This window comes from Eschrichtius robustus, chromosome 8 (genome assembly GCF_028021215.1).
Source record: "Eschrichtius robustus isolate mEscRob2 chromosome 8, mEscRob2.pri, whole genome shotgun sequence".
Classification (NCBI taxonomy): Eukaryota; Metazoa; Chordata; class Mammalia; order Artiodactyla; family Eschrichtiidae; genus Eschrichtius; species Eschrichtius robustus.
The window spans coordinates 57,066,401-57,093,400 of record NC_090831.1 but is presented as its reverse complement, the minus strand read 5'-3'; the positions used below and the strand labels follow the sequence as shown (position 1 = coordinate 57,093,400).

The 27,000-nt window shown below is 35.6% G+C and overlaps 1 protein-coding gene across 6 annotated transcripts in view; it reads right to left on the bottom strand.

Moving 5' to 3' along the window:
* Positions 1-27,000, bottom strand: part of TMEM196 (transmembrane protein 196) — a 265,704-nt gene that overhangs the window by 8,309 nt on the left and 230,395 nt on the right. For all 6 annotated transcript variants that reach the window (XM_068550529.1, XM_068550530.1, XM_068550532.1 and 3 more), the window contains one exon: positions 224-280. In XM_068550529.1, coding sequence (XP_068406630.1) covers positions 224-280 — 57 coding nt within the window. The remainder of the gene's footprint in view (positions 1-223; positions 281-27,000) is intronic.

The window sequence follows — 27,000 nt, the reverse complement described above, 5'->3', positions numbered from 1 at the left end:
AAAGAGTATATCAAAGCTTCTCCTTCTTTTACTTTTGTCACAGTCTATAATAATCTTGATGGTTTTCTTTGAAAAGAAAAAAGCCAGGATTTATTTGTCAGTCTTCTTTTTATCCTAAATGAGTAACATTCAGGGTATGAAAGTTGGCTAGTCATCATTTCCCTTTTCGAGTTCTTACATTTCAAACACTTCAATGCACAATACAAACAAGGCAAAAACTTACGACAAGTCCAGATTTTTTTTTGGCGCACAATATTCCACATATGCCACACAGAAGAAACTGAAAAGGAAAAGAATAACAATTATTTCATATCCAAAGATAAGAGAACTCCTAGTTTTTAGTTTATAGTTCACTCATGACACTTTCTCCAGGGAAGCTTGAAAATTTTACATTCCCATCAAAAGCTGAAAAGGAAAATACCTGATTCTAGAATAGTAAGGGATAAAAATGCAAACTCTAAAGAAAGTTTTGTGCAAAGTTGATATAGGTGATTGTGGAATTTAAGCAAAACTTGAATCTGTTTTACCGCCAGGCAAAATGATGAAGTAGATGAATTTAGAGTTTTGTTCCTCCTGTCTACTTTCACTGTCTTCTTATCCCTTCCTATTTTCTCAGGAGAAAAGTGGTATGGTACATTCACTGGTATGGCTGTACTGTACATTCATTCATACTCAATAATTAGAAATCAATGGGCTCTGCTACAGGAAGGGAATATAACACACATAAAAAGGGAAGGCATCAGACAGGGAGATGTTTTTTCCGTAGAGATATTCTTTGTACTTCTCAAACTGTGTCAGGTAAAATAGCTGCCTCCTCATTCTACCAGAAATGTCAGAAGAACACAACGGGATGAAGCTATCAGTGGTATGTAATTGCTTGTAAATAAGCACATTGGTGACATAATTGCTTTGCAAAAGCAGCTGCATGAAGTCATCTACCCGTTCCACACTATTACACATTTTGGTTATCAGAAAGGGATCAATTCTTTAATTTGGAGACAAACGTTTAGGGCCATTTGTGCATACTTTTGCTGGAAGTAAACCATATAAGTAAAATAATAAACTCATTAATAAGGACTTTCAGATTAGCAAAGAAAACCTGAATATGGTTAAGCTTGTTTTCATTTGATTTTTCTTTTAAATGTTGCTATCTCAAGTCAGAACTAATAATATAAGTGGTTTTAACTGAATATTATACACATGAATAGATTTTAAAATATACACATCAAAATACTCTAAGGATTATCTGAAATAAGTAATATGCTTGTGGGAAGCACCAACAAAATTTGATTAAAAATAATAGGTAAGAAAAATTTACCTTCGCAGGGAACTTTCCATACAGGGGAACAAAATGATTAGAAAGCAAGCAATGATGCAGCAAGACAGATAAGGGACCACAAAGATATATAAGAATTTGGTATATAATATAGATGACCTTTCAAATTCATGGGGAAAAGATCAGAACTATTTATTCAATAAATGTAATTGGGACAATTTGTTAATCTTCCCTAACATCATACACCAAATGCCTACAAAGCAGTTTGAACAGTTAAATGTATAAAAAAAAAATGGGGTAGGAGATGATAAAGTAAAAGATTTATATGATTTTAGAGACGTGGGAAGGATTTTCTAAACATAGCAGCAAAGTCACAGACCAAAATGGAAAATACTTACAAATACTAACACATACAATTATAATTTTGATAGTACAAAATATCATAACTCTCAAAGGCAAAAAATTAAATTGGGATTATATTCAGAAAGTATATAACAGACAAAGGGTCGACATACCATATAAATAGATCTAACAGAATAATTTTCATACCATAAAACCATGAGCAGATAGAAACTCAGAACTTTATAAAATGTGAATATGTGCAGAATTTTCAGAAGCCTTAAAAAGCAACTTCTGAGTGACTACTTCTCACCCCTCTCTGTGTTCTAAGTCTAGATGATCTTGTCCTCCTATGGACTCTTTCTTACTGATCCCATCTCAGACCTTTCAAGGTTATGCTCAAGTCATTCCAGTTTGGACCAGTTCCGTGCCTCTCAGTGCTTCCAAGCTCCAAATCAAAGCTTCAGCATGTCTTACTCCTGCTTCCCTGACTAACCCATTATTCACCCTGAAAGTCCATTCACCCAGAACTCATTATTGAAATAATTTGAAAGCAGTGCAGTTTTGTGTTCCTTGGATCTTTTTGAAATCTATAAACATTGCAATTATTTATTCACAACAAAGCCCAAGGGGACCTCAGGACCATAAGCAGAGCTCTCCAACCTAACTCTCCATTCACTTGGTTGGAAAAACTAAGCGCAATAAAATTGCTTCTTCCTATTGTACCTCTAAGAAATTTGGGGAGGGGGAAGGTAGAGTAGGAAGGGAATCCAACAATGTTTTTCCACTCTCAAGCAGGCCTGCAGTGTAAATACTTCTGACGGGTATCCAAAATCCACACTCCTTAGAGAAAACTGTAACCTGAAAAAAAGTAGACCCATGTAATGGGAAGTATACAAAATCATGCAATTCTGAGGCGGCTTTAAGGAATCCTGGCTTGAGTTTAGCCATCACAGTTTACAGAAAAGAGTAAAAGCACAAAAAAGCAGTAAATAATCTTTTATTTTACTGGTTAACTTTACCCCAAGTCATAGCACCACAAGGGATCTTAAAAGATGACTTAATTCAGCCCTTGCAGTTTGCACATGGGAAATGAGTGGTCCAGACAGGTTTAGTGACTTACTCAAGGTCACACACCAAGGTCACAAATCACACATAAAATCTCAGGCTTGATTAAGTGTCTAAGTTAATTTATTTCTAATTACATAATGGGAATGCTTTTCAAAAGGATTTTTCAGTGTTAGTGCAGACTGCATTATGCTAGCAGATCCGACCATAAGCATTCAATGACACTTCATCATCTATAATTGCACTCTTTACCCTTGCCATTTGTTAATTTTTGTTGTAATAAAAGTAATTATAAGATTAGTTGACTGTATCACAGTCTAAAATTAAGTGTACCTTACCATATAAGGAGTCTGTTATAGTATTTCAAGATACTATTTTTGTTCAACATAACTTTATCCAGGATGCAGAATACTGACCCACATTACAGAAATTATGAAACAAGTGAAAAACAAATTAGTTAAAAAAAAAAAAAGTAAAACTGATAGCTGGATATCTATATCTCTATCTCTATCCTGAATTAGATATACAATTTTACATGAGAAAATATAATTTTATTTCTGAGAAGGTAGGGAGAATTATTTGCTTAATTTTAATTTTAATCCAGGGAGAATTATTTGCTTTGCTCTTACTAGGAAGTTATATAAATGAAGCAATCTAATGATAGGGTATCAAGGGCAACTATGTAATAAAACTAGTTAAGTCCTCCAAGTGGAATTTGTTTGATTTCAATTTAGATTAAATTCAATAGATAACTAAGGCTGTGACTCATTGTAGAATGAAATGGGGCTGTTATGGAAATAGCATTCTATATTTTGAGTGGGTTTTCTTAATGAAAGGTCCATGGAGGCTTCTGCTGTTGCTTAGGACGTAGAAAGCCTAAAGCAATACCACCTTAACAGTAAGAAAAAGTGAATAAACTACAGACTGATAACTTTTCTAGAACTGAGCAGGGACAATGGAAAGCTGAGGGTGAGGCACTGACACTGAAAAAGTTCAGGTAACCACAGCCCTCCATTAATGGAATTTGAAGACTTGATGCACCAAAGATAATCAATGTAACAGTAAAATCAATTCCTCACAAGGATGACTCCACCTTTCACACTAACAGCCTAAAAGAAGATATTAAAATACAAGATTTTGAAAGAATAACTTGAATTTGTGCTGTACATTCAGCCAATCTCTCAATTACACAAGAGATTACAAAGAGATGTGCTCATTTGGGCAAAAGAACTGTGGTAGGCTGAATAATGGCTCCCAATATACACAAATCCTAATCCCCAGAATCCACGAATGTTACCTTATATGGCAAAAAAGCCTTGGGCAGATGTGATTAAATTAAGAAGCTCAAGAAGAGGAGATCATTGTGCTAAATGTAGGATCAGGTAGGTTGCTGAATGTAATCACAGGTCCCTTAAGAGGAACACAAGAAGGTCCAAAGAAAGTTACATGAAGACACAGAGACAAAGGTATTTGAAGAGGTTACACTGCTGGCTTTGAAGATGGGGGAAGAGAGCCATGAGGCAAACGACGTAGGTAGCCTCTGTAAACTGGAAAGGTAAGGAAATGGGATTCTCCCCTGGAGCCTCCAGAAAGAATGCAGCCCTGCAGACCCATTTTAGACTTCTGCCTCCCAGCACTGTGACAGAACAAATTTCTGTTATTTTAAGCCACTAAGTTTATGGTAATTTGTTCTAGCAGCAATAGGAAACTAATACAGGCTCCAAAACATTATTTCACATGACAGTGTCTAAAAGAATTAGAAGCTGTTAAAAGAACTAGAAGTTGTTCTTCAGGAAAACAAACAGGGGAAGACATGAGTTAAGAAAGAAATATAGTAGCAAGAGCACAAAATAAAGCAAAACAGGAAATATTTTAAATAGAAATGTATTGATTAGAAAAAATAATATCAGTTTAGAATGAATATCCCAGGTGATGGTGGCATGAGAGATGGTGGGTTAGAGGTAAAGACGATGTAAGTAAAATGTTCTAAGATTCTTGTATCATTTGGCAGAGTACTAGAGGCACTAACGTGCCAGATATTGATGGAAAAGTAGAAGTTTAAATTTGAGCATTAAAATATCAAAGACCAGAAAAATAAAAGTAAGGAGAAAAAAATACAACAACGACAATAAAGACTGAACCAACAGATGTCAGGAAAGTTTGAAAAATGAATGGAAATAAAGTGAAACTATAAAGTAAGTTGGTATAAATAATTTCAGTAATGTAAAGCAATCAGAACATATGTGAATGTATTCAATTTCTCTAATAATAGGGAGAATAGAGAGAGGGAGAGACACTCTGCTAGGTAAAGAGGAAAAGATTTGTTAAAACTTTCCTAAAATGAATGAAAACCTCTTTCCTTTCTGGTTTTCCCTTTCTCTCTCTCTCTCACTGGTTTTCCCTTTCTCTCAATCTCTCTCTCTTTCTCCTTCAGCCCTGACCTAGATGCTAGTTAATGACTTCCTTATTACTATTTCTTTCTGTCCAAGAAGCTTATCTTGCGAAAGGACTGAGAGAAAAAAGGCTATTGTAGAATTTCTATTTAAATTATGTAATCGAAAATTTGGGAACCATGGTTGCAATGGAAGCAGATAAAAGCAATGGTTCTATCAGCTGGCTAGGAGAACAAGCAAGTGCTGGGCAGATGGGAGTATGAAAGACAGTGGGCCAATCTTATTTTAACACAGCTTATTAAAATTTTTCTCACGTAACATTTAACCACCTCAGGTGAATTAATTTTCACTGAAATTCACTAGCCATTACAGAAGATATACACATTCAAAAATAGGAATGGTACTTTTCTCCCCTTCAAGATAATGAGATGAACCACAAATTGAACTTAATGCTTTGGTAACATTTACTGATTTATACAGTTTCATCAAAATTAATCAGTTTCTTTAAAACATATAGAAAAACTATTAGGAAAACACACAAAAAATAATAAGTGTTGAGAAATTGATTCAAAAGAAATCTCTCTGATTAAAATGGTATATTTCTCCTTGTACCTGGATTAAAAGTTTGATGATTTGTTTTGTTACCATCAGTTCTTGCACATTTTTACTCTACTTCAATCACGTGTTAAAGAATAATAACTGAAGTCTCTAACAGGATTATTTTGTAGTTTAGCTCACAAAATGCTAGTATGCCAACGTAGTTCATAGTCTCCCTGACACTGTGCTGATATGATTTTGACTTCTTATATGACACCTGGCTAGACTCCTAAGGATGTCCTCTCTGTCATGGGCTTCTTTTCTTTTGGGATCCCATTTCTCTAGTGACTCCAGTACCAGTATCAATTATATGTGTAAAATGAGGACAGTTTATCAAGTTGGAAAGCCTGTCCAAAAGCAGTGATTCTCAAACCTGGCTGCTTATTAGCTTTTAAAATTCCTGATTCCGTGGCCAATTAAGAATCAGGAAAAAAAAAAAAAAAAAAAAAAGAATCAGGATCTCCAGGCTGGGACTCAGGCATCAATATTTTAATCTTCGCAGGTGACTCCAATGTGCTCTCATGGTCTGGAATTGCACTCAATCTGTTCACCTGTGCTTTGCCAGCAGGCCTACTCATTTTGGAGCTCTTCATTGAAGCAGTGATATTCCCCTTAATTACTCTCAGTGAGATACCAACAAATACGAAGCCAAATAAAGTGCTCTTCAAGGGAGAAACACAAAGTCCTTGTTCATAACATAAGTTCAAAGTGTCAGGGCTGTTTGGTCTCTAATGGTTCACAGAAATAGAGATCACTATTTCATAATTTTTAAGCTTATTCTACCCAGTGTCTTTTGTCATTGCTAACAGATTTTTCTCTTAAGAGAAATCCTAATTGTCCCTAAATTTTCTGTGTTTTGTTTTAGTTAACTAGATCTAGAATTGAGCATGATACACTATTATCTGGAAGAATCTGACTAATTTTGGGTTGGGAATTAAGAAAATAGGCATAATAAAGACATTGATGCAAATCATCATTGGAAAAATATTGGAAGGAAATAGGTTGAAATAAAAACATGATCAACAATAAAAAACAAACAACTGAATTAACACTTGGGGAAAAGATCTTAACAGACATCTATCCAAAGAAGATCTAAGGATGGCACGTATGAAAAGATATTCAACATCATTTACTGTTAAAAAATCATGAATTTAAACAACAATGATATACCACTACACAGCTATTAGAATAGCTAAAATTTAAAATAAACTGGAAATACAAGTTGCTGGTAGTGTGGAACAATAGAAATTTTCATTCATTCCTTATAGGAGTGGAAAATGGTACAGCTACTTTGGAAGACGCCATGGCAGTCCTTACAAAGTCCTTACATAGTCTTTCCATATGTTCTAACAATTGTGCCTTTAGGTATTTACTCATCTAATTTGCCACGTTATAGCAGTTTTGTTCATCACTGACAAAAACTGGAAGCAACCAAGGTGTCCTTCAATAGGTGAATGGATAAACCAGGTATATCCATACAATGAAATACTATTCAGCGATAAAAAATAAATGAGGTATCAAGATACTCGAAGACATGTATGAAATTTAAATGTATATTGCTAAATGAAAAAAGCCAGTCTAAAAAGTCTGCATACCATATGATTCCAATTATATGACATCCTGAAAAAAGTAAACAAAAGAGACAGTGAAAAGCTCAGTAGTTTCCAGCGTTTGGGGGAAGGTAGAGGAAGTTGAATAGGTGACTAGGGGATATTTTTAAGGCAGTGAAATTCTTCTGTATTACATTGTAATTATGGTTACCTGACACTACACATTTGTCAAAACTCACAGAACTTCACAGCACAAAGAATAAACCTTAATGCACGCAAATTTAAAAAATCATTTCAAGGGTCATGGAATCACAGGATGGAATGCAGAACGTGACAAAGCAATCTACGGTATAAAAACGAATGTATGAAATGGTTTCCCTGAAGGAGGTGAGGGAGAAGATACTGACCTGAGTAAGTAAAGGCAAAAGAAACTGTATATAAGCACCATACTCTGTCGGACAAAGTTGTTTCCTACAGGGTTACTGATTAACAATTCTGATCCTACTATATATGTATACTAAAATTGAACAATTAAATTAAATGGATGATGGACAGTGGGAGACAGGTTTCTTAGTATTGGAGCGCGAGTTTATAGATAAGCATGGGGAACAGCCTAGAATGATCCATATGGTAACAGATTAGCATTGTAGATAGCAGTGTGAAGTAATTTTTAACTTAATATTTATAAATATAGCTACATATAGAACTATTTATAGGTCTGTGCATATACACATTAGTATACACACGTTTTCTTGCTGTCAGCTGAGAGGGCCTAGATGTAATGATACTAGTAGCAAAGAACACACCTATCACTCGGCTCTTGGTTTCTAAAACTGTCTTCCAGTAAAAGGAATCACAAATCCTTAAAGAAATGTCTGTTCCTTGGAATGCAGCAGAAAATATATGATACGGGCTAGGAGCATACTATAGTGTCAGAAAGTATGGAGATACTCAAAAGCAAACAAAAAACCCACACTGACTGAGGTTTGCCAGAGGGATAGAGAGGCCAATTGAAAGAGCTCCCAATGATTCAAGCTGGAACAATTTGAGCAACAAAATAAATAAAATAGTATTAGATTGTGACCAATGAGTACAATAAATATTCATGGGGCTGTACTGATATAAATAAATGATTGGATAAATAAATACATAAATAACTATGGAGAAGAGACAAATCTATGCAGAAAAATTCCAAATATTTTATGTAGATAACTCACTCTCACAGAGGCGTGGTCCACTCCCTAAGTGTGGTCCACACATAAAGACTTCCTTCCAAAGAGTATCATATGAAAAGGGGGGGAAAAAAGAGTAACTTAGAGGAGAGATCTAACAAACACTACCTCAGTCAGGTGACCATAGTCAACACCAGCAGCAATAAGTCACGTAGATAATCAGTATGCCCAGTATCACTACTTTTGTTGAATATTGGAATGGAGCTACTACACAACTAGATAATGCAATTGGGTAGTAGAACGAAATTAAAGGTATTAAAATTGGAAAAGAGGAGTTAAAAATATCATTGTTTGCAGACAGTATGATTAACACATGAAATTTCCAAGAGAATCAACTCTAACATTCACTACAAAAAATAAGATGATTTAGTAAGGTAGCAAGGCACAAATTAATATATGGAAACTAATAAATTAAGGTAAACAAACAACATCCTACTGGAGGCTGTAAGGGAAGAAATCCCATTTTCAATAAGAAATAATAAAATTCTTAAAAATACATTTATAATACAAGTTTTAATGAATAAAATAAACCCTAAAAACATTAAAAAATAAGGTAATAGAATATTTTTACAAATGGAAAAATACATGATCTTGGATAAAAAGCTTTAACATAAAAATTATGCTAGTACTTTCTAATCTAATTTGTTAATTTAACATAATTCAATAAAAACAACAAAAGGATCAATTTTTTAACTGGAAACATGATCCAAAAATTAATATAAAAGAATAAATACCTAAACTTTGTCAGTAAAACTCTGGCAAAGATGAGCAATGAGGGTGAATGTTAGCATCAGATATCAAAACATATTATAAACCCTCAATAATTAAAACAGAATGACATTGACACATGAACAGAAAAACTGAACAGAAGAATAGAATTATAAAGCCTAGAAATAGAATGTATATGAAATTTAGTATATAATAAAATGTCGTCTCTAAACATTTATGAAAAAACAATTTTGTAAGTGGTGTTTGGACATCCGTGTATTCATCTGGAAAAAGAAATGAAACTAGATATATACACTTTACACCATATGACAGGGTAATAGCCTAATGTACTAATGATTTAAATTTAAAACTAAATCCTAAAAATACTAGAAGAAAGAGGAATTCTTTTATTACTTTGAAGTTACAAAGACCTTTTAATTATGATTAAAGTCTATGAAATAAAAGACTGATTTGTTCAAAAATTAAAGCAAGAAAATAAGCAAAAATTTGCTACATGGCAGAAAATTATAAACAAGTTTAAAGTGACAAACTGGGAAAAATATTTGCAGTATATAAACAAAAGACTAATCTCCCTAAATTAAAGTGAACTCCTGGAAATCGGTAAGAAAAAGATTTAACAATCTGACAGAAAAACAGGCAAAGCATACGAAAAGATACTTCCCTAAAATGCAAATGACTGCTAAACGCGAAAATGCTCAACTTCATCTACGGTGAAAGAAATGTAATTTCAAATGAACTCAGATACATTTTTTTCAATCTATCAGATTGGTGAGAATCCTAAAGTTTGATAATCTTGGCAAAGATATGGGAAACCAGATTGTCATACATTGCTTGTGGAAAGATAAATTGATACAGACTCTACTGGGAGGAACTTGTCAACAATTATCAAAATAATATATATATATATGCATATATATTACACACATACACACACATATAGATATACAAGCATACCTGTATATCTCATTTGCCTCAGTAATCCTGCATTGGAGAACTTATCACATATAGCTGCAAGTGTGCAAAACGATCTATGTGTCAAATTATTTATTTTAGCATTGTTAGTAACAATACAAGAGGAGCAATCTCAATTGTCAATCAGTAGAGAGTTGATTAAATTCAATGGACTTCTCTGTGTCTATTAAAAACATGTGAGAATGTTCTCTATACACTGATATGGAAAGTTCCCTACCATATATAGTTAAATGAAAAAAGCAAGATGCAACATGGTGTATGTAATAAACTACTTTTACAAAAAGAAATATTAATAATCTATGTACATATTTGCCCTTACACACATAAGGTAATTCTGGAAAAACATGTAAGAAACATATAGTAGAGTAGCTGTGATTATGTGGCCTGGAGAACTGACGCCAGCTGGATAAACGGGACTAGACTTTTCGTTGAATAATTTTGGTTATTTATTTTTAAGCCATGTACAGGTGTTACCTACTCAAAGAGTTAAATGAGTAGCCCCCTATTTGCTCAAGGCCAAATTATTAGTGAGGTATTAGGAAAGAATAGCCCATGAAGATTCATCCTTACTAGAGAATGACTTCCGTCTTGTGGCTAAGCAGGCAAGATAAATAGATATATAGACTGGTGAATGACTCAAAGTTCCATGCCTCTTGTCAGTATTAAAAAAAAAAAAAACAAAAAACTAATAAAAACTCCCTAATCTACATTTTTTCAGAATGCATATTTGGAAAGGAGGATGGCAGCCCATATTCTGGAGTCAAGGAGCTGTGCTAGTCTCTCTTCAATCACAACACTAAGGCCATCATTTGCTTGCTTTTACGCAAGGCTGGTTTAGCCTGGTGAACTGAGTTTGGAACCTGCTATGGTCAGAGCTTTCAGGCACAAATCCAAAAGTGCCGCAGAATAATTTACAAGAATTGGGTTCAGTCCTTTTGAAATTAATGGAGCCAATCATGGATAATTGTGATTGAAGGCTGAATGTGGTTTTATTCTCAGTTAAGTATAACGAATCATAAACCACTACATATTAAAGTAGATGCAGCTTTACCTTCAACGACCATCATATTTCATCTTTATTTAGAAAAGGTTTTGTAGTTCTACACATTCATAATAGTAGCGGGAATAAACCTTTTATTTTGCAAAGCATTTTGATAGTCTCTCAACCCTCCAGAAGAAAAATGGATTGAAAAAAGGGAATTTTGCTCCGAGTTGGACAAGTAAATGAAGAAAAGAAATAATGGAACAAAAGAACAGTTTTGAACCTCATATTACTACAAAAATGGAATTCAATGTGTTACTTCATTTGCCATTACTGGGACTCTTAGGGTGAGAGATCATCTATTTTTATATCCAACTTTGCCATATCTCCTCAGACAAAGCTGTGCTGTTGAAATAAAGTTTCTAGATGACATAATGGAATTTCGAACTGAATGAATGAATTAGTAGGTGGATGCATTAATGTATTTACAGTATGCATGGGGAAGGGCAGAAATTAATGAAATTTAGCCAATTCCAAGACATATAACTGGGTGCAATTAGTCTTTTCACTGAATAAAATCGAATTAATTTTTGTTTTTATGAAACACTCATGATTGATCAGATTAGGTTAATTCTCTTATCAATGGTAGCATTTGAAAATAATTTCGATGTGTTGACCTTTTAAGTGTCACAATTGTAGCTTTGTGGGTTTCAAAAATTTCCTTCACAAACCTCAGATGCTCTTGAGATGTCAGCATAAGTAGACATTTCAACAACAACAAAACAAAACAAACAAAAACACTGAAAAAGATAGTACCTTGGCACTGAGTGATAATTGCCAGAAGTTTCTTTTTAAAGATGAGAAGTAGCCTCCCAAACTAGAAAACGTTGTGCTCTTTTTTTAAAAAATGTTGAACTTTTTTTACTGTGGTATAATTGACGTATAACATTACATGAGTTTGTGTTCTTAGTTCTGTGAGAGAGAAAATGATCTGGGAAAGTAACCAATGAGTATATATCCCAGGTGTTGATTCATTTTCTCTCAGAACCCCAAGCGTGGCTTCAGAATAGACCCAGAATAGTTTTTTCCCCTTTGGTGAAATTAGAAGTTGGGCAGTGTCTTAGTACTCTCATCTGAATGCTATTACCTACTATCTGCTGGTCTGATCTATAGTAAACTATTCTGAATGATAATAATGTAATCTCCCCTTTAATCACACTTTAACCTTGATGCACACTATTCCAATCCCATTCAGAAATTTGCTCCTGGAAAAAATCCAGACGCTTTTCATTCAGTCAAGATCAAATAATGTAAACACAATCAAAGGATATCACAAAAAGCTTCAGGACATCAAATTATGAGAATACAGTTTTTTTTTTTTAAATATAGGTCAATTGTTTTGTTACTCTGTGGTTCTTTTAAGTCTTCTTGTACTACACCTGGCAAGCTGAGCACGTCTGAAAACAGACATTCTAAAGCAAGGAGAGTACCTCATTTTCTGATTATAAGCAGTGGGATGTCCTGAAATGGCTATGACTAAATGGAGGTAATTATTATCTTCATGTGTTCCTTCTGGGGAAAAAGAAAATACTATGGCAGGCACAGTAGCATCCATAAAAACAGCTCCATCAAACCTTAGGGCTTACGCCACAATTAAAATAATCCTGACTTTATGTCCTCTACTTAAAATTCTTTGTTAAGATCTCTCTCAAAATAAAGGGAGCTCTCCCCATCTGAGGACATATGTTTCACATAATAGTCCCGTCTGAATATGTATCCAGCCAGTTTCAAGTAACAAGATTTCCCCCAACACTCTTCCGATTTAGGCAGTGTATAAAAGCTGCTCACGCTACATCCCTTTTTCTTCTCCAAGAACAGTTTTTGAGAATACGCTTTTGGTGGTCTTAACAATTGGACCCCCTGTAGCCGAAATGACTGAGTTACAAAGCACTGACTAGAATTTTTCCAAGAATAACAACCACAAACCATTTTTATCATAATGACATGGAGATAATTGTTATAAGCGCAGTCATGAGCCCCTCTTGAATCAAATGTTCGTGGTGTAGGGTTCAAGAATCTGCATCTTGGATAAATTCCAAAGTAACTGTTAATGCTTCCTATAATTTGAGAACCTTAGCTGTAGAATCAAAGGAATGATTTAACTTTCTAGTTTGGCTTAGATGAGCTGGCCCTACCAGGAACTGGCCACCTATGGAACCTAGCATAGGAGTAGTGGTCCCAAAGGGAGCAGGAATGGATGTCTAATATAAGACTCTGAAGACTCCCTAGGCTTTTATGGTCAACCAATCTTCTTCTCTTTCCTGACGGGTTTAAACTCTCATAGAAAACATGTCTGTTTCCATTCCCAGGTGTTAAGTCAGTTGTCAGAAGAACTCTAGCAGAAGTAAGAGTGTTTTATTCATACATATCATCAGCAATAGAGGAAAAGAAGTTGATGTTGCTTTCTCTGGATCCTATTGTAGATACTTTATGCCTTTGCTTATCTTTGGCAGATTCACTTCTCCCATCAAGAAATGGTGGTATATTGGGGCTTTTAAGGTCTTTTAACCTTTTTTTTTTTTTTCTCTGTTTCCCATGATGATGGATCATTTCTGGTGATCAGAACACCTAGACTGAAGCGAAGGTGGGGCTATCAGTATTCCACATAGAGCCTCTCAGAAATGAGAGAATTGCTTTTTTACAGGGCATTAACAAAAGGGAGGTTTTCTTGTCCAACTTTCTCTGTCTCCCTATCTCTTTTAATAGAGTCTGGAGCAGTTGATTAGTCTTGTGAAATAAACACAGAAAATTTTATTTTCACTCTGTGGTTCAGTATTATAATTTGTATTACTTAGCCAGGCTTTCTCTGTTTGCTACAGTTCTTATAATGAATATTTTGGATCAGGAAGGAAATTACAGTTTTCTTCCTGAATATATTTATGCCAGAGCTTGTCAGTATACATAATAGGACTATGAAAACCACAAGATTGGAAAGAGTGAACTAGAATAGGGTGTTTCTATAAACCATGGGTAACCAATGAGTTGCAGAGCACTATTTATAACTCGCCTGACATTTCTAAGGGTGAAGTGTCCCTTCTCTCCACATACCTATTTAATTAACTTTAAACTGGTTTTAAATGCCGGCAACCATCTTTCCTGTACCTGGTTCAGTTTGATTCGCAGAGAGCCCTAAAACCTTGATAAGGTAAACAGGGAGACTTGTATGTTAATTCTCAAAAGAGGTCATTAGAAAACATAAAATTGAAAATCGATTATAAATTTCTCATTGCCTAAAAAATTTTAAGTACGATCTTACAAGAACATAAATCAGGCTGTTAAAACTAGTGGATTCTAGGAAATGAATCTGGAGAGTGAGGTTTTTGAAGACCAAATTTTGGAAGGAATCATTGTAATCGAAGTGCAATAGTGGTGAAGAAGATTTATAAACTTAAGCTAATAAAAAACCCAGGGAAGATGCTGAGTTTCTGAATTGTTTCAGAATAGCTCTGAATGATGGTTTCTGAGCTTCATTGATTTATGCTATAAATGGGATGGCTTTCAGCTTTCTCTGGATAAGGAAGACCATCATAAAATAATTTTGAACACTTATTCCAGCCTTCCATTGATTCATTTCTTTATTACTCAGCAACTTTATTATGCCAGTAGTGGCACAGACACTTACACGTCTTTGTAGTATTATAAGATGATACGACTGTGAATAAAAAATAACTTAAACTCTCAACACAGCCAGACAATAAGTGTTGGCTCTTAAAGAAGCAGAAAAATTAAGCCTGACAGATTTTCTATTTCCTGGAGTTAAGGTGTGCTTTTACTGAAAACCCCACAAAGATTACAGGAAGAAATAATAATGTGGCAAAAAGAAATAATTGTGGAGCATAAAAAAACACTTGGGTTATAGGCTTTGGAGAAAATATTAAATGCTGCACTCTCCATCAATATTCTTCAGCTCAAAGACTATTTGCCTTACTGGAAGAAAGTTTACAAGATGTCTTAGCTGATGAACCTTTATCCTCATCATCCAGTCTCTTTATTTTGATTCCTGTTAAAGAACCCCAAATGGAAACAGTTTCTCAAGTATTCCGTTGGTATAAATTCTCAAATTTCCATAGTTTACTTTTTCAGAAGTTCGCAACACTTACTATTTGGGTTCTCTCTCCGAGTATTTCTGGCAAGGCTGAAAAAACTCCTTAATATTTCCATTTTGTGGATGGAGGAATTAAGATGTAAAAAAAAAAAAAAAAATCACATAGCAAGTCAGTGGCAGAAGTTCAATGAAAACTGAAAATTGGGGTTCCCATATCATTGCTTTTTGTGCATTCCACCCTGCTTCATGTTAGCTCTAAGTATATTAGAAGCACCTTGTCAAAAAGGTTCTTTTTAATAGACAAGTCATAAAATGTTCCCAGTGGAAAGCTTTTTTAGGAAAATCTCCCTGGTAGGAAGGACAGCTATATAAGTATGACTATCACCTTAGCTTTAACCTTCCCCTGGAAATTTTTTATCTTTTTCCTCAAAGCCACTATCATACTTAGCTTGAGGTTCCCAGCTACATCTGCAGCTCAGTTGTAAATAAAACCTAGCATAAAATAAGTTCCTTTCTATTATCCCCTCAACACAACTAAAATAAGCTGATGTTTTCAAAGGAACTTGATAAAAAAACAAAGGGATACAAAAGCAATATTAACAAAGCAATTGTAAGATGCATGGAAATGGTCCCCTTCCTGGTGCATTACTCATTTAATATGTAGGCTGCGTTCCATCCCACATCCTGTTTGAAGGACCCCATACTGATGATTCCAAAAGGATATCAAGTCTTAGGAGACAAGGGGCCAGAGGCCACTTCTGTGGTCATCTGCTCCCAACTGAAATCATTCTTTGGAGTATTCTGTGAATTGATTTAATAAAAATGGTGACTCTTTTGCATTTCATTCTGATTTCTATTCAGATTTTTAAAAACCAAATAACTCAGAGGATCTTTATTTTTATTTCTTTTAAAGTGCTGAGACCACTAAAATGTCTGTCCATGACACTGTATAATTGCTGAAAAATAAGCTATTTTTTTTAGCTTATTTGAACTTAAATGAACAGGTACATTTTGTGCTGCAGTACACACATATTCATAGGGTAAAGCTAGTATTATCCAAAATTCTGGTCTTTAGCCTATCTGGGAAATGGGCATAGCCTAAAATGTTGCCTATTATTTTTAGATTTAAATTCTAGAACCAAGAATAATGGATAGGAGTTAACATGAATGGAGATTTCCACTCATTACCAGAAAAATTTTTCCAATGAACAGACCTGTCCACAAAGTAGCTTAGGCTTCCTCATAAAATTAATGAGGTCCCTTTGGAAATGTTTGGGAGTGACTCAATGATCACCTCTTGGGATGCAGACGACAGGTTGTTACAGTTTTGACAAGGGGTTGAAGTAGGATCCTATGAAATATACTGACATTTTAGTTGAGAGTACTATACCACATGGCTAGATGATCAATTTTCAAAGAATTGGAATTCAGTGACAAACATGCGGCACCATGCTATCTATCTCTGATGAAAGAGAAGACATTTTAGCCTCCTCAGTGTCCTGAGCTACTTATTGTCATGACCATTAATTACCTCAGCAGGAAAGAATGACTGCCAGATCTAGATTTAGAATTTAGAGGGTTTCTTCTTCATTCCTGTGTTCTCAGCCTAGTTCTCTGTGGAGCTAGACAAATCATAGAATGTCCCTGTCATGCATGGTCGGCAAAGTTTGTTGTTGTAGGGATTTTACCTTCTTAGCTTGAAGCTCTTTAGGGTTGGGTTGAATGATATTAGTACTAATTGCTAGGACAATAAATATTTATTTAGGATTAGGGAAGGGAGATGTAGTATAATAGTCATAGTATTAAAAGAACGGGCTAACATTTATTGAGCACTTGCTGGATACCAGCCTCTAGGCTAAACATTTTACATCCATCATCTAATTGAATCCTCACAGTCAACTACGAAAGCTGATCCTATGACCAACTTTTTTTCTCCCACATCACACAGCTGGTATGTGGCAGAACTCAAACACCTATCTTTCTAACTCTAGAGACCGAACTACATTAGGATTTTCCAATCATGATTTTACCCCAACTCTGTCAGCATTCATTGCAGTTATATTTCTTTTTTCTTTCTGTATTGGAGAAAGCCCCTGGGACAGCCATCAAAATAAGCCTTAAGTTTTCTCTTTGGACAGCAAGATATTTTGGTAGTGTGGTAATAGAAATCAAAGACAGCTGGGCATTTAATGAAGATCAGATTTTGGGTGGTTATGATGCAATAGGAAGGGATGAAATAAATTCAGGTCCACGGGGAATTAGTAAATTGTGATAACGGAGCTTTCCCCCCTAAAGGCTATTGGATTCTTGTCTCTGAAGAAATATTTTTCTACCACTTGAGGGCAGTAGCTACCAATTAATTTACAGGGTTGTTTTTCAATTTACAACAGAAATACTGGTCTTTAGCTGGGAGTGATTTCTTAAAAATTTCTCCCTTCAAGTAATTAACCTTTTCATGTAATGCACTTACTTCTACCAGTTCTTCTCCCATGTAGCTTTATGATAATGATGATGATGTCTTGGATGTTATTTGGATGCCCTCCTGCCTCTCCTAAGTTAAAGTCCTTTGATTCCCTTTAGAGTAAAGACTATACGTAATTACTATAGAGAAGTTTCGTCTATACAGCCTTATGATTTTCAAGGTATTTATTGTGTAGCTGGCCAAAACAGGGTGATGACAGAGCTAGGTAAGAATGCATAGGAGGGCTTATCAAAACATAAGTGGAAGGAGACTTATAATCATTGACTTATTGAGGATTAACTTATCCACATTTAAAATAATCAAGAAACTTCAAGCATGTTGTTTCGATCCACAAAACCAGTCCATTTTACAGAAGAAGAAACTGAGGTTGAGAAAAATATAAGTGATCTTGTCCAAGATATGCTTGGATGGTATATAAAGTTATTGAATGGCAGCATCAGGATTCAAATCCAGAACTGGCTGCCTCTGCACATACTCTCCACTGTCTCATGCTGACTCTGATAATGGTATTATCATGTCCAAGGAAAGAAGCAGTTATGAAAGACTTCTAATTTTCAAGCTCAAAAGGGAATATCAAAATTCTAAGGACGCTCAACTCTCTGATGTAGAGATAAGAAGAAATCAGTTTATTGGATAAAGAAGACAATTTGAAGTCAGGTAGAAAGTTGGAGCGGTCTACTAAAGGCAAATCTATTTTACGAGGTATAGATAATATTAATCTTTAGTAACTGTATGAAACTATTGAAAAGCAGAGGACTGGACCAAAGAGCTAAAATTTAGTCTTTAAAATTGTGTTTATTTTGAACATGTTAGGTCATGATGAAATGCTTATAATACTATTTTAACAAAACAGTGGAATGCAAAACTTCATGCACTTTATATTGCAAAAATTATTATTTTCATACAAAGTTAAGGCAATATACCACAATATAAACACTGACTATCTCTGAGTGGTGGAATCATTGGTGATTTCAATGGCATTTTTGCTCTTTTGTATTTTCCCAATTCTCTACAGTAAACTTATGCAAAATGATAGGATATTTCACTTAGTATTTCCAGAACTTTGTTCTGATCACACCACATAAGGCTTAGCCTATGGCTTTAGCATTTAGAGGAGTTAATGAATATGAAAAAGATGGAAAATAAGACAGCAGAGGCAACCCTTCTTAAAAACAGAGAAGGATCTACTTATAAAGTACAATATGGAAAGAACTAATCAAAATACTTCCCTCCTTGGCTTTAAGTTCCCACCGCGTGAATGACATATTTGAATTAAGTTACAAAATCCCAAAGGGCATCCATTTAAATTCTAACTTACAACTTGGGTGGGTTTTACATGCAAAAATTAGTATCCATATGGGCAAAACACCATTTCCTTGTTTTATTTATATGTCAGAACCCTTGGTAATAATCCAGAGCAGTGTCATTCACATGGTGGGAACTTAAAGCCAAGGAGGGAAATATTTTGATTAGCTCTTTCCATATTATACTTTATAAGTAGAAACTTCTCTGTTTTTAAGAGAAGGACTTAACACCATTTTCTTGTTTTATGTATATGTCAGACCCTTGGTAATAAAACAGAGAGTTCTGGTTTTGGTGAAATGGAAGGTCACGGCTTTTTGTGAGTTAGCCTGTGTTCCTTAACAACTCCTCCAAATTCTTCTTTCATTTATCCTCCTGCTTCCAAGCAAACAACACTTACAAACAATTCTCCAACTTACTGGGGCTAAGCTCAGTCTGTTGCACTGAAAATTAGGATGTTAGTGAATCAGATAGTCATAACGTGCCCAACCAATATCACTCTACTACTTGCTTTCCTTGCTTGACAAGAGTGTTTACAGTTTTGGTTCAATCTGCTCCATCAAAAGAGTCAGCCTTCTTCATCTTTAAGTAACTCTGATTGTCAGAGAGTTCTTTCTTTCATTAAGCCTGAAGCCTTAATCCTGTGGTATCTACCCATCATCCACAATTTAGGACAAGGACACCATTAACCCTGTGTTTTCTCTAGGGCAAACATGCCCTGGTTTCTCAGCCATCTTCATGATCACTCTCTCCTGAATGCTCTGGTGTCCTCTGTCAGCAATGGAACTGCGTGAAAAGCAAATCAATAAATTGGCAGACCTTCTTTTAGCCAGGAGAAGATTTCTTTCTAGCAGATTTCCAGATCGTTGATGTCTCTAATCATTATTATGTCTGGTCCACCCTCCCTACAGATATTTCTGTCTCAGAAGAATTAACACATATCAGTCTTAAACTGGTGGAAATTTGCTGTTGGGTGATAGATACTTTCAAACAGTGCCCCTCTGGTGTTCTTTGTCTATTCCAGGCCATTCTCTACTTTCAAACAGGACAACAGAGATTAAAATATATGGGGTCTACAATGTTTAGAAGTCTATAAACAAACACGATCCATTACCTAGTTCTTTTCCTTTACGGATAGTTCTATACTTTACAGAACTCAATAAAAGTAACATCATTCCCTCAGAAATAAAGTGAGGCCTGCACAATTTATAGCCAAAATACAGTTTCAGAATCTCTGAAGGAGAACAAATTGTGTATTATGTTCTTTTTAAATATTTGTTATAGAGGTTATAATTTCCCAGTGCTCATTTCCTTGAATAGTGTTTTGTTTCCAAAGGTGTCTGTGAGAAGTAACTGTAATACTTGGGACAAATTGAGGGGGATGGTGAAAAATGGAATGCAATTTTAAGTTTGACCCTGATTTCTGGAGGAAAAAAATAACAAGAGCATCTAATTACAGGAAAAGGCTGTCGTGTTATTTTGTTTAAGTACAGAACTAGGAAGAAGCAGGTTGGCATGGTTTTTCTGTTAATCGACATGAAGAAGAAACACAAATACTGGAAGAGAAAATAACCTCTTTCCCCTGACAAGAGAGATAGCATGATGGCTGTGCATCAGCTAGAAGAATGGAATTACAAGTGGGAGAAAGGTATCTGCAATTTCTTTTCACACTGAGCTGCTGGGTACTCTGAACAATCAGAGAAGCCGTATTTATGCTCTAGGACATTTCTCACTCTGGGAAAAGATGAATCAATGGGCGCTGTTGACTAAGGTCTGGGTTATAGAACCAGAGCTACTCTTCACAGCCAGGGCTTGAAAAAATGGATGGAGTACAGCGTAATGGTTAAGAGTACAGACTTTGGAGTCAGGAAAACCTGGGCTTTAAATGTGGCTATGCCACATAGTAGCAGGACTTACAGCAGCTACTTAAACTCTCTGAACCTCAATTTCCTCATCTGTGAAATGGATACACTACTACAGGTATCCTAACACTTATCTTACAGTGCTATTAAAATGATTAATGAGATAATGCTTGTGATGTGCTCGGTATAATTTCTAATACCTAATGAACCATAAGCAAATGGAGCTATTCATAATAATTTTTAAAACTATTATATTTACAACTATTTAAAACTATTTAAAACTATTATATTAAATATTTAAAACTATTATAATATAATAATTTTTAAAACTAATATTTTTGAGTATCTGATGAGTATAGACCAGTGTCTGAATTCCTGACAGGAATTATAAAAATATTTTGTGCGTGCATTCTTTGTTATTTTGTTCTCATTCACGAAATCTTGTCTTACACCAAAACTGTGTAAATATTTGCTCCTTCGTGGATGTGGGTTGTCCCACATCAAAACAATATGTACTCAGGGATTTGGGCACTATTCGTCTCTCAAACTTCTAGCCCTGATATGCTGAGCTGCAATGAACACTTCAAGGTTTATAAGTGGACTACCTTCTAGAAAGTAATTATCAAATGTATTAATTTCTATTTGATGTACGGGAAGTCTTCTAAATGTTGCCAATAATATTTGCTTCTGAACGTGATGTTTCAAAGCAAAATGTTATGTCTAAAGTGGGCCCGTGTTCCAAGGGACCAGAGAATAACAAAGGATGTTGGTTGTCATGAAAGCTTCATCTATTTTTAACTCAGCCTACAATCATTCTGCAATTCAGGGTGCTCACAGCCAGATGCATGGAAGTCAAAGAAAGAGGCCCACTAGGGACACTCACAAAACGAGTCTCGGATCTACTTTCACTCATAACTTTACTATTTCTATCACTTTTTACTACTGTTCTTTCAAAACTCAGAGGCACTTTAGATTTTTCCCCCTTTCCATATCATTTTCATCAAATCAATGACTACGTGCTATTAATTCTACATCCACAATGAACCTCTTATTTCGTTCAGGCTCTCACCAGTCCTCCCCTGGATTATCTACGAGCTTTCTAGAGCATCTCTCTGCCTTCCGTTTCTCCAGTGTCATCCTAAGTTCTTTCTAAGCATGATTTTTAGTGCCTCATACAATTTTTTCCCCAATGGCTCAGCAAACTTCTTGGCTTGTCATCAGGGCCCAGATGGGTAGTTCCAACCTAATTTGCGAACTGGTCTCTTGCTGATATCCTACAGCCAAAGTGAACTTAATAATCCCTGTACACGCTCAGTTTATCATCTTTGCCTATATTCACTTCTCTGCTTACAAAATGTTATTCTTACCTATTCTCCAGGGTCCATCTCAAATCACACCAGGTGTGATCCCATATTTTTTTCTGAACTCTCATAGTATCTTAGGCGCCTGTTTTTAATGGTCATTATTATATTTCCCTTGTATTACAGTTATTCATGTGTTTATTATCTATATCATTAGACAGTAAGCTCTTTAGAAAGAGGCTCTTTTTTACTCTAGTTTTTATCCCCACCCAGAAAACTTAGCATGGTGCCTGGTTTATAGGGCACACTTTCTAAATTTTTGGAATGGAAGAGTAAGATTCTTGGTCACAGGACTTCACAGTCAGTAAGTTCTCAGTAATTATTTGTTGAGTAAATACAGTGATACACACAGTTTTTACTCCCACACTTCTCTAAAATTGCCCGTTCAAAGATTATCAGTGACACTGTACTGGCCATTCCTTTATTTTTGAAATAGTCTCCTCACTGGATTCCATGGCACTGAACTCCCCCGGCTGTCCTCCTACTCTTCTGCCCAGGCCTCCTCAGCCTCCATTGTTGGATTCTTTTTCCGTCTTATGCTATAGGCTGCTATTCCTGAAGTTTCAGTTCTCTTCTCACTCTGTGTTCTTGGTAGAAGAACTATTATTCTCTGCCAAAAACTTCTCATGTCTTGTACATCAAGTACTGACCGTTATCTAAACTCTGAAACAGAATGCCAACTGTCTTTTTCACAACGATGTCCTCCCCAAATTTCACACTATACATTTTTCCCTTTCTTTTATTCACTTCTATGGCATCGCTGATGACGTGTGGTGGTAGAAAGCTGTTTTTTGCTCTTCCGAATGTATTTATCTGGCAATTTGTACCTCATTTTTCTGCTAGAAAACCACCCATCCCTCACTCTCAGTCATGTGCTTCTCATCCCCCACAGACCTGTGAGCCAGCTATAATAAATTAGGATGTTCTGTCCCCTTGTCACAGTGATGGCTTCAGATGTGACCACAAGATACAGTTAAGGTCAAGCAAGGGAAAGAGAATATATTTTAGAAATTTTGTTTCATCAGCCAGGAAGCAGACTGTCTTTTCTACTGGCCTTGGTCCAGTGACGATATGACCTGAGAACTGCTGGGGGCCACAGTGTGAAAACTAAGAATGAAGCCAACTAGGGGGACCAGGCACCGAGGTGCCTCACAAAAATGCTTTACACTCAGAATGTCCTCATCTTCTACCCCTGAAAATATTGTGAGCGTATTCGCCTGAAAATAGTCATCTTCCCCCTGAAAATATTGTGCTCCTCCAGCATTTCTCACTTCCAGAAATAGCGCAGTCATGCAACCAGTTCTCATTCTTGACATCCGGAACGGCTTACTGACACCTCCTTCCTACCCTCATCTACCACAGGCAGTGAACCACACAGTGTTCTTCTTTTTGTCTCCAGAACATAGCTGAAATCTACCTGCTTCTGTTCACTTCCATTGTTTCCACGCTCTTCCAAACCGCTAACATCTCTCATCAGCATTACAGCAAAAGCTTTCAACTTGTTCTTACCACCCTTGCCTTCATCAAATCCACTCTTGTCTGAACTTGTTACTTCCACATTTTACATCTTTTAATGTTATCCCATTATCTTTAAGAAAAAAATCCAAAATCTTTACATGGTTTATAAACCGTTTCATGATCTGCCTTCTTCTACAACCTCAACATTCACCGATCTCTCTCTTAACTTCTTGGAATTCATCCCACTCAAGGAAAGGACTTGGAATATGCTGTTTCCTTAGCCTGAAATAGTCCTATTCTTCTCTGACTGGCTAAGTACTATCCCTGATCTAAATAGGATCTAAATATGACTGCCTAAATACTACTTCTTCATGGAAGAATTCCTTAACTTTCTGGATTGAGTTCCCATTTTAAGCTCTTATGGCATCCTGACTTTTTCCTTTGTAGCACTGTAATTAAATACTTATCTCTATACTTATTTGTTTAATGTTTGCCTCCCTACCATAGAGTGTAGTTGTCTTGAGGTCGGGACCTCATTGTCTTGTTCTTTATTGTATTCCCAGTATATAACACAAAGTCTGTTATAAATTGACGCATGAATATTTTGGGAATAAATGACTTAACAAAGCACAACTTGTCTAAACTTAATTTGTTTTCTTCTTGCCCTCCACACATGCCTCCATTTTTGTTTTCCTCATCTCTGTGAAACTCTCTCATTCTCCTTAACCCAGGCAGAAAGGCAGCCTTAATTTCCAATCTCTTCCACCCTCATTTTTCATAACCTGCTTCCCACCAAGTCTTGTTGAATCTATCTCCATAAAGTTGCTCACATATGCCCTTTTAATGTCCATTCCTACTGGAGTTACCTTCATTCTGATTCTAAATTTTAATGCGAAAGATATTCATAATGCCCCTGGCTCTAATTCTTCACACTGCTTCCTAGGTGATTATTCCTAAAATACACTGACTCTTGTTACTTATATCCTCAAAACCTTTAAAACGTTTTTAGTACCTGTCCATTTCTTAAAAAGTGTAAGTTCAAATCCCATAGTATAGTACTCAAGTTTCTAACAGTTAGCTCAACCCTACCTCTTCAGATTCTCTTCTTTCTTCATATTCTGTGCTCTGAAACCAATATCCTCTACCATTCTCAAGCTCTCCATGGATCATGTCTCCACCAACCTGAAATGCCTTTCTTTCCTCACCTCCCATCAAGCCCTCCCTACTTCATTTTTTTCCAGACTTGCCACTAAAACACATCCTTCATGAAGTCATCTGTCTCCCCCTTCACTTTCCTTTGCGCCATCTGTCTCCCTCTTCACTTTCCTTTCGCAGGATTTTCCTACTCTGCATTCTGTATTTAACTCTACTTATTTGGATTAGTAGGAGTCAATATATCAATAGTTTAGTGATTAAGAATGACTGCTCTAGAATCGAATTGGCTGAGTTTGAATCATGGCTCCATCATTTTCCAGCTGTGTGACTTTGAGAAAGTTACTTAAATAATTTGCTACAGTTTTCCCTTTAATTAAATACATAAGAGAACACACTTCATAGAATTGCTATAAATATTAGATAAAATAATAGGTGTAAAGCACTTAGAGGAATTCATGTTCAATATCTGTTATTGTTTACATGTATTTCCCCCACCAGCTATAAAACCCTTAAATCCAGAGTCCAGATAATTATCTGTCTTCAAACTCTCAGCAAAGCACTTCATTTAAAGACCAGTAATTATCTGTCAAATTGATTTATTGGGAAGCTCTAGCGTCCTGTGTATATCCTGAAGCTTTAGATTACCATAACTATCTCAACAAGATGGGTCTTGTTAAAGGAACACATATTTAGGAAAGCAAGGAAAGAGGAGGGAAAGTCATCAGAATTTCAAAACAGGAGAAATTATGTGAAAAATTAGCAATAATATTGTAATTGCAGCTCTAAATAGTGGAATACAGAAAGGAATCTTGTACAAATAAGCTGAAAGCTTGCAGTAAATGATAAGCAGTAAATAATGTGTTGTTACCAAAGTGCAGCTTGTGATAGAATTACTTTCTGTAGTCATGGACTTAACAAGTTGTGGCCATGCACTACTGAGAAAAAAAAAAAAAAGGCTCTCATTCAGCCTTCCTTTGTCATTTAATTATATTAGGTGAGTCAATTGAATTCTCTGGGCTTCATCTTTAAAAGGAGGGATATGAACTGGATGGGATTTGTGACGTTCTCCCTGCTCTGACATTCTCTGATCCGTAAACCAAGCAACCCTATTTTTTCTCCACTCATTTTCAGCAGACACTTCTCCAGTACTGACCATATGTACCAAATATTTCTCCAGTATCTACCATGACATATATCACAGCTCTCTGACACGTTCTATCATTTATAATAAAATGATATTCGCCATTCCTTTTATAAGAATGAGGAGACTAATACTAATATCACATGATTATGGAATTAAAAGAGACAACCCACGTGATAGTGCTTAGCCTTGACTGTGGGACATGGCAGGTGCCAATAAATGTTTATTTTCTCCCTCTATTTGGAAAATTATTTTTTAAGTATCAAGATCCATTATTTGTGAAGCCTTTTCAATCTCTCTATGTACTCCTAGTCAGAACCTAACAAAATATATTATATTCATGTCTATTATAACACTGATGCACTGATCATTTTTTTTTATGGTAATTATTCACTATATAGCTGTCATTCTAAAAGTTCTTGAACTCCTTCTTGTCAGGTGTTACGTATTTTAATCTTTAAAACTTTAGCACTAACACAGGACCTCACACATACAAAAAGTTCACTGAATATATGTTGATGAATGGATAAATGAATTAATTAATTTCAGGTTAGTAAAAGAAATGGGAAAAAGCTTCTCCTCTCCCAAAACACTTTTGATACTTGCCAAATAATATTTGAAATCCCTTTAACAAAAAGTCACACAGAGTCTTTGATTTCACCATTTAAAAAACAGAGGTTGAAAGGCTCGTGTCATGGGAGCAGGCTCCTTAGGTATCCGTTCTGGGAAATGCTGTACTGTAACACGTAGCTGCTTCTAGCGTCTCTACCGGCTGACTAAGCCAACACAGCCTTCCCAGCTCACAAAGAACTCCAATTGTCTAAAAGGCTTTCCTCATCTATAGTTCATGTCTTAGGTAAACAAAGCTTGACAATTTTCTGGACCAGCTGACTACTTTTTTTTGGTGAGAAAAACATATCTAGATGAGAGCTGTCTAATAGAAATTTAACCTAAGCCACAGATGTGAGCCACATGTATAACTTTGTATTTTCTGGT